Raw genomic sequence first — 19015 nt, forward strand, 5'->3', positions numbered from 1 at the left:
CAATCACTTGTAATCAAGATATGTTACTTGATAATACATATTTTAGGAACAATAAATTGATTTTTACAAGACATTTTTACCCCCTATGGGTACTTCCTAAACAGGTACAATTATTTGACAATACCAGAAAATATAAATTGATTAATTACTTCCCTTGTACTTTTTCAACACCTTTGATCTTGTCAGATTTGATATCATTAATAACTAGAAAAACAAAAATCTTCTTTCCTTTAAAGAAACTGGAAATATATAAAAACAAAAAACAAAAAAAAACAAAACCATGATATTTGATATTGTTTTAATGTTGAGTTGTTTCCCTTTAAACGCATGGAAAAGTTTTATAATCTTCCCAAACTGCTTATTTTTTAGTAAATAAAATCAATACTAAATCATACTTTATTGATACGATAAGACACATCTCGGATAACATTTTGCATGGAAGTCGGTGGAACATTGTCGTCCCTGGTCCGGATAGGATGTTTGTAAAACAATTCTTTAAGTAATACAGTTATGTTTATTTATCATGACTATGCACAACCCAGAACTACTTTTATCAAAACTCCCTTAGTTGTTACACCACAAATGTCCATTACTATAAAAACTATGAAATATTATTCAAAACGCATTTAACACAGTATTAATTCATTGTTGTGAAATCACCCGGTTTAATAGTTGCACAGATAACATATTAATAAAATTTAATACTTTATATACAAATTCTCATCGTATCGTTTACATTTTGTTGCGTGTTTTAACCTAATATCTCATGCAGGCTCCATATTTTATTTCAATCATTTTACATATTTACAGATGTTGCTTACAAAACACAAGAAATTGAGAAATCTTACACAAACATGATACAGATTTTTACTAGGGCAGGTACAACGTACACCTGTGCCATCCGGATGATATTAAGAAATAAAACCACATTCAACGTCTATTTCACTAAATTTATTTTCATACAATTATTCACACCGAAGCTTTGCAAGAACTAGGAAATGGAGTCCATCATTTGTTTAGAATTGATATTGAAACATGGAAATATTTCATGCAATGTGTAAAAGGTAATATTTTAACATTGTCACATCTTGACGTTTAATATGAATTTTGATATGACCCTTTTTATTTTAATAAAGGACAATAATTGATCTGATAAGATCAGCTGGATATCAGAGAGGCACGCGATCTTGACTTATTGAAACCTAAATTAATAAAGTCGAAATATTATATTGCTTTAAATGTTTTATCATTCATCGGGAATTTATAATATTCTGCGTCCTCATAATGTTTTATTTCGCGGAAGAAAGCAATGTGATATATGATTTGTTACAATGTATATAACCTTTTTTTACAGAAATTTGCCTCAAATAAATTAGGTTTTGCTAAATATTGTATGGGGTTGTCTTCGTCGCCGTAATACTTGAAGTCCTTCGATTTAATGCGAGAGTAAGTTATTGATCAATTGGCCTTAAATCTAACAGCAAACCTTTTTTATTTCAAATTTAAAGATGAAAGTAATTGTTTTACAAAAATAGTCCTTCCTAGTGTAATAGATTAATAAAACCCTTCTTTTTAGTTATGCCAACATTAAACTAGCAAGTTATTTAAATCTCATCCAGTCAGTAGCTTTTCATCTCGCTACTATCCGTGACTTATAATTTCTTTATTCACCCCAAGTCTAATGCCTAGTTTTCTATAATCTTTTTTTCTCTCCCTGTTTTCCTTTTTCCATTTTCCATTGAAAAAGATTCCGCTTCTCTTTTTGATAGAAAGATTTTTCTATTTGATAGAAAAACTAGCGCTACCATTCAGCATATTTCCCGTTGTGACATAACGAATTTCTGCCTCATTCCGCATATCTTATCAACACATAAAGGGGTCAATTCTTATTTTTTGAAGGACTTGATTAATAACACTCTTAACACGAATTCATGTTTAAGTAGACGACAGAACTCGTTTAGAACAAACACGCAGTACTTACAACTACAATTCACTCCGATGTTATACCGTCATAAATGACCCTAAAAGATTTATTTCTACTTGATTATAGCTGATTTTAAGGATTAAACATATTTTTGTCTGGTGTTATCATAATTTATAGGAGAAAAACTTAGATAAGGCATGTTGGGACAAAATATTGGTGACCTTTTGATTGGTTTCCCTGATCAAGAGGACTACTCCGAACTGCTTCAATTATAGTAAATAGCCCCAATATTGATATATTTTAATATCCGGACAAACTCATTTCATTCAAGTGAATTATATTAGGGAACGCATTCTCCGTCCTTGGGGTATCAAAGCATCTAGTTCCAATCTTAATCTAGAAATTTGGACACGTCTTGACAATTAACCAAACCAGACTATCGATAATTTGGATCGTATTGATTTTTTGTATTTATGCTTTTATCAGGAGCGTTTATAGAAACAGGGTGGGGAAAACGATATATGACACCGACTAAAGGTTTTTTTTTATTGTTACTTACAGAGGTTAGCCCCCTTTTCAGTCTACTCCTACTTTCTACTGTCTACTGTTATTGATCAATTCAAGTCAAATACAGCTGATAGATTTTTCAGACACTCAGACAACCGATAAAGTGGACATTTCGCTGCTTCTAAAATAAAACCTATTATGGGGAAAAGGGTGAGATATTGTAAAAACACCAATTTCAAAAGTGCATGTGGAAACTACAGACGTTTCATTTCTGTGTTTAGCAGATTATATGTCTTCTCTTTCTTTTTCTCCATGGGAAAAATTTATTTTTTACATCAAAGATTATTACCTCAATACTAACATTCAACCTATCGTTATAAGACCACCTATTTCCTATAAGAAATTTCAAATCTTTACAATTTCTTTATATTAAAATTTGCAAATATTGAAAGTTCAAATATTTTAACGATCTGCTTGAGTATTTTCTCTTTTCAATTAGATCTGAATTGCGAATTGATGACACGATGCATAACAATGTGTGAAATGGGCCTCTGAATCGCTGCCGTCTCATTAAAAATCACTCAAAACCCAATAGACGAATTTACTCAATGTTCGATTTAGAAAAAGTTTTATTTGAATCGAATTCAAATGGGACAAAAGTTATATTTAATTAAATTTAACATCTCTTATTGTTGTTTTCCTGCTTTGAATTTTTCTTCAATTTCTTTTTGCATAGAAAAAGTAACAATGAAATTTAATATCCTGAAATGAATTGTCAACATCGTAACAAAAATGAAACCTTGTGACTCAAAAAGTAAACAGTTTGAAGTTTTAAATGAGATCCCGGGGATGTTTGCTTTTCACGACAAGGCTTGTTAATGGAAACACTTATGATTTGGGAAAAGGAATTAAATCCAATTCTATTTGTCTTCAGCAAATATTTAATGCTTATGCCATCTTAATTAGTACTATCAAAGTGTTGAAATACATTGTATATACCCGATTCTTTATTCCTGTAAAGTAATAGTTGCATAACTTGACAATATTACTTAACTTTTAAAGAGAGCCTATTTATATCCTATGAAAATTATAAGTACTTTATAAAGCATAGGACTTGTCACTCATGTATAAGACATAACAACAAAAGAACATTGTAGTCTTCGAAAAAGGGGGATACCGGATAGATTGGCATTTAACATTTAGTAAAAAAAGTATTACCTTCTTAAAAGGACGAGAACATTTTGATGTAACGGGAATGTGAATTTAAACCCTGATTTGTACTAGACTAACAAGCTGATCTGTTTTTTAACATCCCTTTTCACAAGGTAAAAGTCCGCAAGTAGGCATGTCACTCACCCGGACATATTCTTCTTATATATCTTGACTCCGAGTCTTTGATAGTACTCATTAATGCCACGTGCTAATACCAATTTTAAAGTCTTAAGTTTATCATGGTCGGGGATCGATTGCACGGCCTGGAAAAGGGCGAGGTCACACATTGAATGTAAAGGAAGAATAAAGACTGGAGCACAGAACGACAAACAAAACAAAAAAGTACAATATAAAAACTTTCAACTCCTAGCTAAAACGTATAAAATGTAGTATTCATAACATTTTTGATGTCAATACTGTCTAAAAATATTTTGATTTATCACGTTCTTTGGAACGATCAATTGCAAAGGGGAAGAAATGGCATATAGATTGAATTTTTTCATAATTTTTATCAAATACACGTGCAGTGTTTTCTCATATGTTGCAAAAAACAACATTGATGTAATGATACTCAAACCGATGGAAAATATATTTAAGAAGCGAAAAAGGAGTCATCAGCCACGTGGTAGGCTCATTAGCAAACTTTCTTCCGTCATTAGGGACAAATTTGTTCCATATGATTGCAAGAATGTCGGAGTAATCGGTCTATGGCGGATATCAAATTTTGACACAGATGTAGATTTCAGCTACATGTGCAAATCTAAGCTCCTTAGCTTCAATCAATCTTTCGTCTTTTTGTTTGTTTAGTAAGATTTTTTGTGTATTTTTTCCTAGTTTTTATCTTACTTTTTATAGATTATTACTGTACTTCAAGGATGCATGCGAAATATATATATAACAGACAAGGATTCTTTGACTAATTGAACAGCTCTCTTCTTAAGTTTCCTCGCTCCACCCAAAAAAAGAAGAAGAAACAAAACAACAAAAGAAAAAAAAACAAAACGAAGGAAAAGTAATCAAAATAAAGGGTAAAAATAATATAACATAACATAATCAGTTTTCCTGTCGAAAGTCGGTGGTTTTAGCCGTGCAATCCGACTTCCTTCTAAAAACTGGCCCTCAAGATATAGCCAAGGGTGACGCTAAACATCAACAATCAATCAATCAATAACATAAACAGGTCAAATTATAACAACAAATCGACATTTAGGCATAGATAAATCTGGTTGCGAACATTCAATGGCTCTATACTTTTTATTAATATTTCATAGGTTTCAAAAGGGTTAAATTTTCCGTCCCTATAAGCTCTCCATCCATATCGTGTGAGCGTCAACATATCCCATCCTGTCCATTTTCAATTTATTTTCATTACGAGGTCATATTCTATAAATCATTTCTTATTCGTGCATCTTAATGTACTATATTTTTTCTGCTTATTCATTAAATCAATCAATCAATCAATCAATCAATCAATCAATCAATCAATCAACCAATTAATCAATCAATCAATCAATCAATCAACAATTTAATCGATCAATCAAAATAACCATATTCTCAATAAAGTACAGCATTCTGTATTAGTTTTGTTTATTGTGCAGAACCGTACGTTTTTTTTGTGTGTCTTGTATCATTAGCAATATAGCCTGAGATTCCTATGACGTCTAACGGCGTGGCATGCTGTGTGCCTTGTTGGGGTCGTCAAAACATCAGAGCAATTTCGGCTTTCATAGCACATCTCCTTTTTTACATTAAAAGTAAATCATAATTCAGTTTTTGCATAAACTACATGTCATCTCCGCCTGATCCAGTCTTCTATATCAAATCAAGGGGTCATAATATGACATTCAATGTGCTGGAATTTCACTGGTCATAAGGACTTTGCTTCGATCCTCTTCGTTTCATTTCACGTTCCAGTGTTATTTGTTTTTATATTGATACGGAGATTTAGGCTGTGCGATAATGAGACAGACACCAAGCAAGACATACCAGCAACAAGAAGTTGCACGCATTGTCGTTCTTAGCATACCCCCAATCAAAGTATCGGAATAAAGGAAGTAGGTGTATGACAGATCCAAAAAGGGCTCACACGTTTCAACTCGTGACCGTCTAGCTGCTGCCCAAATAAGAAATCGTTTTCGATTCTTATCAATTAACGTATTGAAAAAATAAGAATACCGGCAAATAGGAAATAGGTGTCTGAAAGCCCCATTTGTTCATACGTTACAATCCATCATTGTCGATCTGTTGACGAAATATGAATTCATTCCGTTCAGTATAGTTTCTGAGGAAAGTGTGACGAAAATATTGTTGGACGAACGAACGGACGGACGGACAAAGAGTATTTGTAAAACGCCCCTCTCAAATAAAGCCATTCTTATTGTCTAAAACAAAATGAATATAGGGTTCAAAATACAAACTCATACCGAAAGTCGGTCTTTAAACTTTTTAACGTTCGGACTTAAGTTGGAGAGCATGGTAACCAATATCAATACAGTGTAGAATGGGGAGGAAGTTTCATAGATCGGAACCCTTCTTACCTCTTATGAATGAGATGACCCTTGATATACGTTAATTAGACAGCGACTCAACGTCAAAAAAGATATTGAAAGACACCTGGAGGTCAGATTGATTTTGGTTGCTTAAAACATGCTTTAGTATTGCTGGAACAACTCCCTTTTCCCTAGTCATTACAACAGATAACTTTTTTTTCCAAATTAGGTTGATGTCTGGTTAACATATTACCTATATCATCTTTTATACATATTAGCATGGATACAGTAAGTAATCGATAACATTCTGTAACGTCCATACATTTCGACCCCCCCCCCCCACCCCCCCCATTTAATTTATATGACCTTATATCATCACTTGTATTACATCTTTCATATGTAAGGTCACAATGTTCTTGTACTATTCCTAAATAGCTACTAATTGTGAAGATTGTCCAGTTGCTTTCACGATCCATAACAGCTCAAACGAAAAGAAACCCGATCCCCTCCCCGAATAAATACTCCAGAAAAAAAAAAAACGAAAACCACTTGTCCAATATATACATTTGGAGACCGTATGTTGACTACGCCGTGAAAGGTTTTACTTCAGTTGTCCGTGCTTGGATTGGGTGCTGTCTCATTGACGTGTACACAACCCCTCCCTTTTAATATATGAATCATATATAGGAGGCTACAAAAATAGTTAAATACAATTTTTAAAAACGGATAGTTCCCGATTCCCGAACATTTGATCCTCCAAAGCCCGGATTTGGGAATATTACTATTCTTTTTTTTTGCTTTCTTTTTTTCTGATGAATATAGTTTTACACTAACTATGGTACGTTTTCAAAATGTATGTGATTACTTTTTTTTTAAATGCCTGTAGAATTTGCGCGGTATTGCTTTTCTATTACAGGTATAGGTGTCCTTCCTTTGACCTAGTAGACATATAACAGGTCAAGGAATGCACCGCTACAGATGTAATACAAATATGTAATCATATTGCTTTGGCCATTGTGTATGCCGTTTGATGATAATGCTTCCTATGCGTAAATACGTATGTAGCTGCCTTAACATATGACTGTTTCAAGCGGAGTCCCCAAATTAATGTTATTTGCTTTTAATTGAATCCCTCCGTATATTGTTATACTGATTTTTACTCCTTGCTTTCTTTTAATCTGTACTTTTATCTATCCCAATAAAAAAGACTAAAAATCGCCCCCTTTTTGTTGTTCCTTAGTTTTGGAAGTCGCACATCACTTTCTTTACTAAACATGACTTCAACAACATTGTAAGATTTAGTTTTAAGACTTAGCATTAAATCTACTCATTGAAGGTAAACTCTATTGTTAAGAAAATATTTATTTTAAACAAGAAAGTGTCAACATAGTAAATTCGTGTTGTATAAAGCCTCAGGTGTGCCCAGGTGTACAGCACACCTGCAGATATATATCATATACATTCAATTAAGGAAATAAATAAATTTCATGGCCTATTTTCTTTCAGGAGACCTATTAAAACATGTCTTGTTCTGCTTATTTGGAGAATAGACCATGCATATTTAGGCAAATATCTACCATAACGGACATAAATCTCAGAACTGAAGTTTACTAAAAGATCGACTTTCGACATCTGACATTTTCTCGTTAAGCATAATAGCATACAAACTTTGCCAAATGCTAGTGTCCTTTGACCAACGTGTACAATTTACTTTGACGTATTATAACGTTAAAGCAACATAAAAATGAGTTAGTAGTCCAAAAACTAATTCTTTATACAAAGGTGCTGTTTTTTTTCTAAAACTGTCTGAATGAAAGACGGAGTATATTAATCAAATTTGACTTGACAAAGCTCACAAGTATAGGTACACATCAAAAACTTCAATTTCATAAATCTGCATGGTGAAAAAGGATGACAAGTTCCGCTTTTTTTATTTGTTCTTTTGAAACAATTATCAAAGGGTGCCCTGTCCTCAGTTCTTATGTCTCGTTATAAAGGAGTCTATATATTGTCATTGTGATAAGATGAGGGTTTTCCTTTCCAGACAAATTTGTAAAATTGTAATTTCGTTAAAAGTTAAAACTGAAAAATTCTGCCCTTAATGGAGAAAAATATGCATTGTACAGCCTTTCTTCTGTGGTATATTAAAAAAGTCTACCCTTTTCAATATATAAAGAGAATAATCACTTATCCTAAATTATATACTTGAAATAAACCCATGTGCTTTTTACCTAAACTCATGCAGCATTACAGAAACTGCGACGCGGCATGAACGGGTATAAATATATAGTTGATTTCTTTCATTTAAATGCATATGCTTTGTTGTGACAGATTGCTGGCATTTGTTGTTTGTACTATTATATCCCGTTTGTGCTATAGCTGCTTCAGCCATTGGTAAAGGGGTTAAATATTGTTATTGAAGTTCTGGTTGGTTCCTTTGTGTTCTGAAATCATTACACTTACTTTGAAAACCACAAAGCTGTCACTGCTCTAACATCTATAGTGCTACATTGCCGTCGTCATCTTTATTGCATTGATGATGTGTTCTTACTCTTGGGACATTTTTAAGAGGCTGGTATTTGTCGTTACATTGCGTAAATGTTCTTACTGTCCACTATCTTCAGAACCGACCCGGTCTTCTCGTGCTCTCCTCGAGTGCGGGATGTCGTGTGTTAGATCCCCGAATACGTAAACTCAAAGACTTAAAAAAATAGTATTTACTGCTTCCCCGCTAAGCACGCGGCACTTAGGAGTAAGAACACACTGATCGGTCGGCTCGGGAAAGGAATATTGTGTCCGGGTAGAATGAAATGTGTTTCAGCCGGACTGTTCCCATGTAAACACCAGTTCTTCAGCATCATCCACAATCATCATATTTTCATAATACATGCACCTTTAAAAACACGGTGGCATGTGTTCTTACTATAAAAACGGTACGTGTTGATGATTTACAACCATGCATATAGGTGCTTTATGCCCAGATGGACCAATGGCTTACAACAGACATGAACTACCAAAATAACAAGACATATCATCTGAGACTACTATAACACGCATAGAGTTATATTAGTCTCAGATATCAGATATCATATATACATAAAGAAATATATGACAATAAGATATCATCTATTGATCAAAATAGAAAACTTTTTTGTTGAAGCATATAAAAACTGAATATAAACAAGAATTTTATTTGACATACCCTAATCATGATACATGAAAACTTATATGCAAATTCAGAATTAGTATTATAGTATTTCCTCGCTATTGAAACTGGAAGATATAAAAATATTCCACGCCCCCAAAGACTTTGTAATAAGTGCAAAGTTATGGATGATGAATCCAATTTCTTTTTACTATGTAAAATAAATAATGATTTAAGACATGTCTTTTTTAACGATACAAAAATTTTTCAGATAATAAAATGCTGAAGTATATTCTAAATCCAATTTTACTAGTCACCAAGTGAAATCTTTAGGCTCCTTTATTAAACAGTCTATGGAACTGAGGACAGGGGGCACTGGAGTTCATTCGTTATGAGTGTAATTTGTGCTTAATAAAGTATTAACACAATACTGAGATCCTCATTACAAATGTTTTAAAAGTATACAGCTTTGAAATAGTAAGAACACGATGTTTCGCATAACTGTTCTGTGCACGATAACGTCTGCTTAGATGTATTCTTATGCTCCTGACTCTGCCGTGAAGAATGCGCAGGGACTGTTTACATGAATAATCGCAATAAAAAACATCTTCACAAGTAGCGAATGATACGCTCAGCCACCAATGACTGAATAATACGCCCGTCGACAAATGACTGAATGATACGCCTGTCGACAAATGTCTGAATTATACGCACGTCGACAAAAGACTGAATGATACGCACGTCGACAGATGACTGAATGATACGCACGTCGACACTTGACTGAATGATACGCCCGTCGACAAATTTCTGAATGATACGCACGTCGACACATGACTGAACTCGGGTGCTTTTGAAGCGTTATATTGTTTCAACAAGATTGCTCCCCACACGTGTATTTATCTCTCATTGACTGCCACAATGTGTGGCTTGGCATGGTTATGCTTGATTTCTGACGTTTCAGTCTCGTTGAAATCTCGTTCTGGAATTATTTCCAAAACATGTGATACAAGTGGAAAATATCAATGAATTTAAAAATATTATAATGAAACTTAACTCTGTTAAAAAATTGTGTATTTACAATAAGTAGCTTTTAAGTAATAAAATTTTCAAATTTTATAACCAATCTCATTAGCCAAAATGTTGAGAAGATGGGAGGGGTATAAGAAATGATTTTACCAGAAACTATGATGGACATCCCATATATTTTTTTTCTTTTCAAATTTCTTAGATATGTTTTTTTTTTCAATCATTTATAACAAAGAAGTTGAAATAATATGCTTTTTGTTCTAAAAAAAAGAGAAAAATCCCAAATTTACAAAATTGACAGCCGATGGCAAATTTGACACGAAAAAGCAACAAAATTTTATAAAACTTTCTTATATTAACACCTACCTGTAGTTTTTTTAAGTTAAATTTATTCAGATTGGTCCACTTCATCTTTAGTGAAAGTATGAAAAAAAGTTTAATTGTGAAACTGTGATTTTTTTCATGATAATAGCCCAAAAATGGATAAAAATTGATGAAAAATGGGAAAATCATCAAAATTGGGCACTTTCAAATGGCCGTATCAAAAAAGAAGTGCATCACCATATGATTTTGTCTTCACCAATTATTTTTGTACAGTCATATATAAACCCAAAAATCAGGTTAAGAAAAAAAGTTTAATTCTAGAAATTTTAGGCTCCTCAGAGGTGTACATCCTTAAGGGCGCAGTGAAAGAATCAAAACACGATAATTTGATTTATTTTCACAGCTATTCTTTCAGCAATAATGCAAAACGAGAGACTTTATATTCTGAACACAAATGAATTGATACAACGCGTTAAAAACTATCATTGAAAATACATTGTTTATACGTATACAATGTACTGTTGATGACTCGTTCTCACTGACTCAGACACAGTGAGAATGAAATGAGTTTCTTCTTCAAAAGGCATCCAAAGTGAAGGAAGTATCGTGTGCTCCAATAGGTAAGAATTTTATATTATTGTGTTATACCAACTGTAGGTCGCCAACACTTGTTGTGTTCTCACAACGGACAATTTGTTGTTCTGAAAGACGGCACCATCTTAACTAGTCGTAATACTAGTACTTTACATATCTTACTGGTTTGTTCCTATGTACTTATATTATTAAAACTGCATAACAGGTCTTATACATGTTAATATAGACATTGCCATAATACTGGCACATTTTTACACAAAACATTGCCAAAGCATCACATAGTGCCGTTGGTATGATATATCAGTACTCCATAAATTCTATAAGGCAAAGGTTGCATACTAGTACACACAAAAAGCGCTTGTAATATATGTTATCCTAACAGGCACCATCAGAAAACAGACGTGTTCTATTCAGATGTTCATGTTGCTACAGTTTATGTCACACTATATGATTTGTTTTTATTACGCAGCCATTATCGGCATACTGACAACTGCTTTCTCAACAGCCTGTTCTTGTAACGCTAATATGCAAATGTGTTCTCATACACAATTCATGGTCAAGTGTTTCCATAGACGTTGCAGTATGCTTACGTGTATTTTCAGCAAGAGGCGGATAAGGTAGTAGTGTATAGCGATACTGGTGTAACAAGAATAGGACGAATGAATGCAGCAAATGGACGAGAGAAAAGAAAATGTGACAGAGTAAGACAATGAGAAATAGAGAGTATAAAGAGACTACTAACTTCCAATCCCCTCTTTTTACATACTTTTGTCACAATTTTGATATATTAGTATATTATTGGTGGCATTCTTATAGCGCTAATATGTTTATGTCGTGATTTACAAGCATTCTCACGACGACAATTGTTGAAGTTCTTGTTCCAATCCTTGTATAGGGCGGACGTTTTCGTTTAAGCCAGTTCTCCGTTTTATATTGCCACGTTTTCTAACAGAAGAAGTATAAAAAATATAGGCATATGTCTCGCAATTTTTCAAGTAAGATAACTGTGAGCTTAGCGACATAATCTTATAATAAGCTGTAAAAAATGGCAGTTTTAAATGTATTACAACGTTCTGGAATTAGCAGGTCACTTTAATTTGATTTCGGACAATCACCTGCAAATAAAAAAATTGATATCAGTATGACAATTCCAGAGAATCTTTTGAATCCTTTGACTGATACAGATCAAAAGTTACAGAAAAGCAATTCTTCAGAGTTGTCGTTTGGCGATTTGTCTTAGACATCCATCAGTTGGAAATCGGAATAATATTAAATTCATTCTTTCCGTTGATGGTTAATTTTCCGCACCATTTCTTCATCTTTAGAAGCAATTCTAAATATCATGAATTTAAATAAAGTCACTTCTTTATGGAAAATGTTCGTGATAAACTGATTACATAATGAAAGTTTAGTAATTTGAATGGGTCTTTGGGGAACGGACTTTCTTAGAAGCTTGTTCAATTACAGTTTTGCAGATCGTAAAAAAGCCAAATAGCCATTTCATATCAACGAACTGAAAAATTATGTATTCAATTCGAGATTACTTTATCGGCAATATTTCCACAAAATAAATGGAATGAGAGAGGAGTACAAAGAAATTGCTTCTCTAATTACTACAAAACTGATCATCTATCGGGGTTGTAATCAATGGCGGTTGACAACCCTATGATTCTCTTGTGACTCAGTTTTCTATCACTTCTGTCAACCCCAGATTCTGAAGGCTCAGTACAATATAATCCTGTTTTTGACAAAGTCTATTAGCTAATTAATCAAAGAACAAGGAATGTTTGTTCAATCCAGAACTATTTCAACATTTTTGTCATCTTAAGTAATTTGACCATTCGAACAACAACAGGACCGGTAACAGCTAATATAGTCTGAAACATTAGAAAACTTTCTGAATTAGAGGGATTTCATGTTATTTCATTTGTGTTTTGTTGATCATTGTTTGCTTAACGTCTCGTGGCAAATATTACATGCATGTTCAGAGCGAGAACAAATCAACAATAATTCAAACAAGACCAGTTCCTGCAAAATGGTTCATCATAACGAAGGGCAAAACTTCCGACTACCACTGGAAAAAAAAGTAAAATAACAAAAATACCGAACTCCAAGGAAAATTCAAAACGGAAAGTCCCTTATCAAATGGCAAAACACATCAAACGAATGGAAAACAACTGTCATATTCCTGACTTGGTACAGGAATTTCCTTATTTAGAAAATGGTGGATTAAACCTGGTTTTATAGCTAGCCAAACCTCTCACTTGTATGACAGTCGCATATAATTCTATTATAATGACAACAATGTGTGAACAAAACAAACAGGGAAAATGTCAAAAATGAAAATGAGGGGATGTTGGAAATATATAGGGCCTGAAATGTTTGTCCACCAACAGATCATGCACCTTATAACCCTACAAAGAGTGGTTACAATGGGTTTCTTTTAACGTGCAGAGAGCATCGCATTCTCCCTGTACACGAAGTTTTGTTAACGGTTTTAACGTTTCGATTCCGTTCGGACGTTGCTGTGTATTTATAAATCCTGCACAGCAAAAACGGACGACAAGTAAAGGGATGTGGGGTATACGTTAATGAGAAAGCAAGTAAAAAATTCGGTGATAAGTCGCAATTGGTACATGATGTCACAATCTTGACAAAGATAACCCTAACGGTCGACCAAATCATGATGGAATCTGTAAAACTTTCGAAGAGATGACTTCAGCTTTACCATTAGTAACCCTTGGTTCAATAAATCTTCCTTGTAAGCAGCAATCGGCCTCTTTCGAGGAAATCATGATATGAGACGCAAGTTCTGGAATATCCTTTAATAGAAAATTCACATTTGAAAAGCTGAAATTATCTCTTTTGTCATAAAGTTTGGTTCTCAATCTACCCTCAGTGTCAAATTGTAGATGTAAGTTAAAATATGAAGCATATCGTTGAGAAAGATGTGTTCAGCAAACTTCGGATTATTTATTGAGAGGATGTCAACTATATAGCGGATCGTGATCCGTTAAAAGATAATGCTAGTTTCTGTTCATTCTTCCCGAGAAGCTCCTGTACGAAGTCTTGTCTCGTATGAATGAAGAACAATGATTCGACAAGAAGAGGAGCACAGTTTAAAACCATTTGTTTCTACAGAAATGCCGATTGTCTTTTATCCGTGTGCGTGAAATGGACTCAGAACTCGATCTTTCAATTCTTCTGAATTTCTCAATTCTGTGTAGTTTTGTGTCTTACCAAGTGTATATAGATGTGCATTATAAGGTTTTAAAGTTTTGAAGTTTTTACATAAGAAGTTTTATTCTTTCCGGGTCAATATGTTCGTCCAAGATATAGGTCGGGGAAATTTGGACTGCCACTGGAAAATTTATTGGATATGGACAGAAATTTTGCCTTGCACTAGGCCACCTACGTAGAGTTGTCGCAAGGTTTCTTAAAGAGCGTGGCACTCTCTTTTCACGAAGCATCACGAGAAGACCTATAAGAGACCATACTTCTATTCAGTCCCCTTTGAGATCATCGAATAGGGAGACTGTAATGCTTTCTGTATGTTAAAGATCCGTTATACTACAACCATTTGAGGGGTTTGTAGGTGACCCGTTGCAAGGGAAAAAATATCTCCTCTTTCCAATTGCTCTGTAAATTTCCAGCAAGCATTCAGCCCGGTCGACCCACGATCCCTTCGTGAATATGCATGAAATATTTGCCACTGGACTATAAACAAACAACAAAGAAACAATCCATCCTTTATTCATAAGTATTTGAAGCCTTTGCAATTGGTTATGTTTTGAAATTTGTCAATTTAATGAATAAAAACATAAAATTATTTATTTAATAGCGGTTGGAAAGTGTTTCTGATATCCACTCACACCAAGCCTTGGAAATATTTCGATTATCTGTTTCCAATCGTCGAGAAAAAATTGTCCGTAATCAAATTGACTCAAAAGCAATCAAATATTGTATGGTTTCAATTTGAAATATAAATCGTGAATTTACTTATATTGTGACTATTACTTTCTTCTCGTGGAGCGAAAATTATCTTACAGGATTTGTGTAAAAAAAGCATTAATGAATAATTGGTAAAGTAGCTTTTAAGAACATTACACACAAAAAAAAAAGAGAGTTGTTCAGTAAACTTCATAGCAATAATATTTATCATATTGTATATTTATTCTGGTACCGTAGCTTAGCCTTTTATTTTAGTTTAGTTAAATAGTTAAAAATATTTACATGTGTAATTTATGTTTTGTATAACTTTTTCCTTTTTTATGCAAAACAAAAAAAAAGACAGGTAGACGTTTGTTTTGTTTTTCCTGAGATGTCTTTGTAGCACCATAGCTTGCATGGCATATCCATTTTATCGTTACCAGTGTATTTTCTGGAATTTCATTGCATGCTAGCTGGCATCTATCTTATTACCTGAACATACAGTTCCATTGTATTAAAATGATTTTCGCAATTTTTAATTAAAATTTCCCAGTTACTAGCAAAAATTTTAAAACATATTTTACACGTCACCTATGTGTCAAATGCAATGAACTGTAAGATGAACGAACTGTGTCAATCGACGATGAGTGACATATGACCAGTTATTAAATTAAATCAATGTCTCAACTTGTCACAGTAAATAATTATATAAGAAAGGCTTAATTTTAAAGTGTATTATAGATTATTTAACGTTCAACAAAAGTACCCGTTAAAAAAAAGTCAGAGAAATAACAAGGTATCTTATTTTATTAAGTGACTTCTCCATCATTTTTTTTTTGTAGCTGTTGGGTCCCAAATTCGAGAAATGTCTTTCTGTACTTGAAAATTTAAAGTAGAAATCTTCATTTTCTGTTTAATTAAATTTTTGTATCAAAATTCTGTTTTATGTTAACTATTTCCATGCACATAATTGGGCAAATAGTAGCAAATTTCACACCTTCGGCGATGATTGACACAAACTAGTGTTAAAGTTTATTTTTGCATTATCTAGAAGTTAAGGTTCAATTTCCCAAGTGCAAAACCCTCTCATATTATCCAATCTTTTTCAAAGCATTTATTTTTGTCTGCTATCAAAATTTGACAGCTGAATTATCTTGATATGAATATTGCTATCTCGGACCAATGAAATTTCAGAAACGCTCTGATAGTGTTAGAATTACATGGATTGTCCCGCCCACTGACCCATTTCGTTGTTGAACTGTTATATCGTAGATCAGTTTGTGGATTATGTGTTCGTTGAACAGATAGCAAAATGTGCTAATTAATCAATTAATTTCATGGAATTTACATAATTAGACAATTGAATGATAAATACAAGATGTAATTCTGTATTAATGATGTAGTTTTGAAGCGACTTGTGAATGAAAACGTTGGATTTTTAAGTGACATTCTTTTGCTCAATTTCAGTGTTGTGACGAGCCGTTTTGGTGCTGAGAAGAATTGGAGTATATTTCACCCTGTTGTTCACGAATGGAAGGGTATGGGTATCGAGCGGTTCTGCTACCCACCCAAGCCCCCGATTTGCAGTTGGTTTGCAGCATTCATTTTACTAATTTATATTTCATTAGGTAAGTTTTATTATCGGACTCCATTTTCCACAATAACTTTGGTCAAATCAAGGGGGATAAACGTGTAAAAAATAACACGGTTACTATACACATGTGTAATAAAACAATAAACGAAGTTATCTTTGATGTTCAGGTGTCTGTGTATTCTAAGAGCAAATAAACTGTGATTAAAAATTTCGAATTAATCTTAAAAGAATAAACTGTATACGTGTAATTGGGTTGCCTAAGTCGTAGCAGGTGCCCCCTAATTAATAAACAAAAAAAATGTGTATAACTAATATACAAAAACTAATTTCCAAAATTTGCATGTGTATAATCAATATATAAAATGGATATGGAAAATATAAATGCAAAGTTTGGAATTTAAATAATACTATATCATAATGAATAAGAAATTGATAGTAATTAAACAAAATGGTTTTTTATCATCATCACCAAAATATGTTAGCAGGGATTTTTATTACTAATGATTTGATTGTCTTTTATCAAATATCTGCATTTTGATTTTTAATTCAGTCTCAAATAAAAGCAAAATAAAAATAGCAAACATGTGTAATGTAGCAACCCATGTCGCAGAGAGTTTACTTCATTAAATCTAATAATTTATTTGACAAAATATTTTACATGTACATGTATATATATATATATCATATATATTTGAATTTTCAAAATATTTTTGTGTGTTTTTATTATATCAAAAAGATGTTGTTTTATAAAACATTTTTATGCAACTGATATGCCTATTAATTATCCTAAAAAATCAAAACAGAACAGACAGTTGATAGAAAGGAAACAAAATGCACAACAACATACTCCTACTGGAGATTTCAACTGCTAATAAGGGTACTCCCAAATTGGTCACATTCAGTATTCATCCTAAGCACAGTGAATTTCAAGAAAACTTTGGAAGATCATGTATCGATCCCTACCAATTCTATGGTGTAAATAAGAAGAACATTTTGGTGTTGTCCCCTTGAAACTTCTGTAAACATATAAAAATAAAAAAAATTGGGGTAGATGTACATAAGATAATTCTCAAATACATTCATAAATAAGGGAAACATGATATAGGATGCTGATATATGCAATAAATATTTATAAATTTTAAACCTAAAGGAGTAGACAATTTTCTCTTTGTGACCATGAAGTAATAAATTGATGATCTTAATCAGACTTAATGTCCGCCAAAAGTTTAATGAATTATCATTATGTTGCATTGTAAGATGAGCATAAAATTGCTTTTGCATATCTGTTCCATTGTATGTGATTCATTTTAATATGCACCTAACATAGTCACGTGAACCCAATGAAATTTACAACTGTATAGTCAATCAAAGCAAAATGATGTTGCCACTTCATGGAATGAATATATTGTGTCAATGTTGAATACCACAACATTTGACAATCTCTTTTCTAATCATTTCCAGGATTTCACTCAACTGATATATACATCACTTGTGGTGCAAAAGGCTAGCAACAAAGAAATTTACTAGTCCACTAAGTTAGATAAGCAACAATGATTGATTCAGACAATTTAATAACTATATATTGTCTTGATTGTTTGTGATAACTGATTATGGTTCAAAGGTCTTAAGTCTTGACAATTTGAGCCAATTTGAAGTTTAAGTAAATAAAGTAGTTTTTTTTTTCTGATTTGTAGGCTGTGTATATTTTTTTTTTTATAATTTGGTCAGTTCACAGTTTTTTAAGTCAATTATTTTTTATTCACATGAAGGGCTACATCTCTGCAACTCTGAAAAAAATAATATTTAACCCTAGAAAAAATTCCATACATGTATGTATTCTAATCAATATGTCATGTTTGTTTGTTTGAATATTGGGAAGACTTGTCCTATGGTACCATTCACCACCAAGAGTCAAAAATGATTCTGGATGTTTATATGTCATGTATGTTGTTTTAATTGATTACCATTTAATCATGATTTTGTGATATCAAGATATTTGCTCTCAGGTAGACTTTTGGTATATTTAAGCCATATAATTTTCAATTTAGTTTTTATTTGAATGTGGTAGTCATTTTAATGGTCTAAACCTTCAAATTCATCTTTCAAATGGTCAGTTTAACAAAAAACATATTTTTGTTAAATGGTTAAATTCTACAACAGAGTTCCTGAAATAGTTTTTTCCCTGGTGATCCTTGAAGAAAATCTGGTGGTCCTCACTATTACTTCTATTGCAAAATACCAAAATTGTGTCAGTCCTGTGCCAGATTTTA

The 19015-nt window shown here is 32.8% G+C and overlaps 1 protein-coding gene across 2 annotated transcripts in view; it reads left to right on the plus strand.

Moving 5' to 3' along the window:
• The first annotated feature begins 882 nt into the window (after positions 1 to 882).
• The window catches only part of LOC127733140 (repulsive guidance molecule A-like), a 36634-nt gene continuing 18501 nt past the window's right edge, over positions 883 to 19015 (plus strand). Inside the window, exons 1-3 of one of the 2 annotated variants that reach the window (XM_052242467.1) lie at positions 883 to 1064; positions 11824 to 11922; positions 16619 to 16779. In XM_052242467.1, the coding sequence (XP_052098427.1) occupies positions 11885 to 11922; positions 16619 to 16779 (199 nt within the window). In that variant the 5' untranslated portion in view covers positions 883 to 1064; positions 11824 to 11884. The remainder of the gene's footprint in view (positions 1065 to 11823; positions 11923 to 16618; positions 16780 to 19015) is intronic. The other variant, XM_052242468.1, reaches the window with a different exon arrangement.

Source organism: Mytilus californianus, unplaced genomic scaffold (genome assembly GCF_021869535.1).
Source record: "Mytilus californianus isolate M0D057914Y unplaced genomic scaffold, xbMytCali1.0.p SCAF_3, whole genome shotgun sequence".
In the NCBI taxonomy this organism is placed as follows: domain Eukaryota; kingdom Metazoa; phylum Mollusca; class Bivalvia; order Mytilida; family Mytilidae; genus Mytilus; species Mytilus californianus.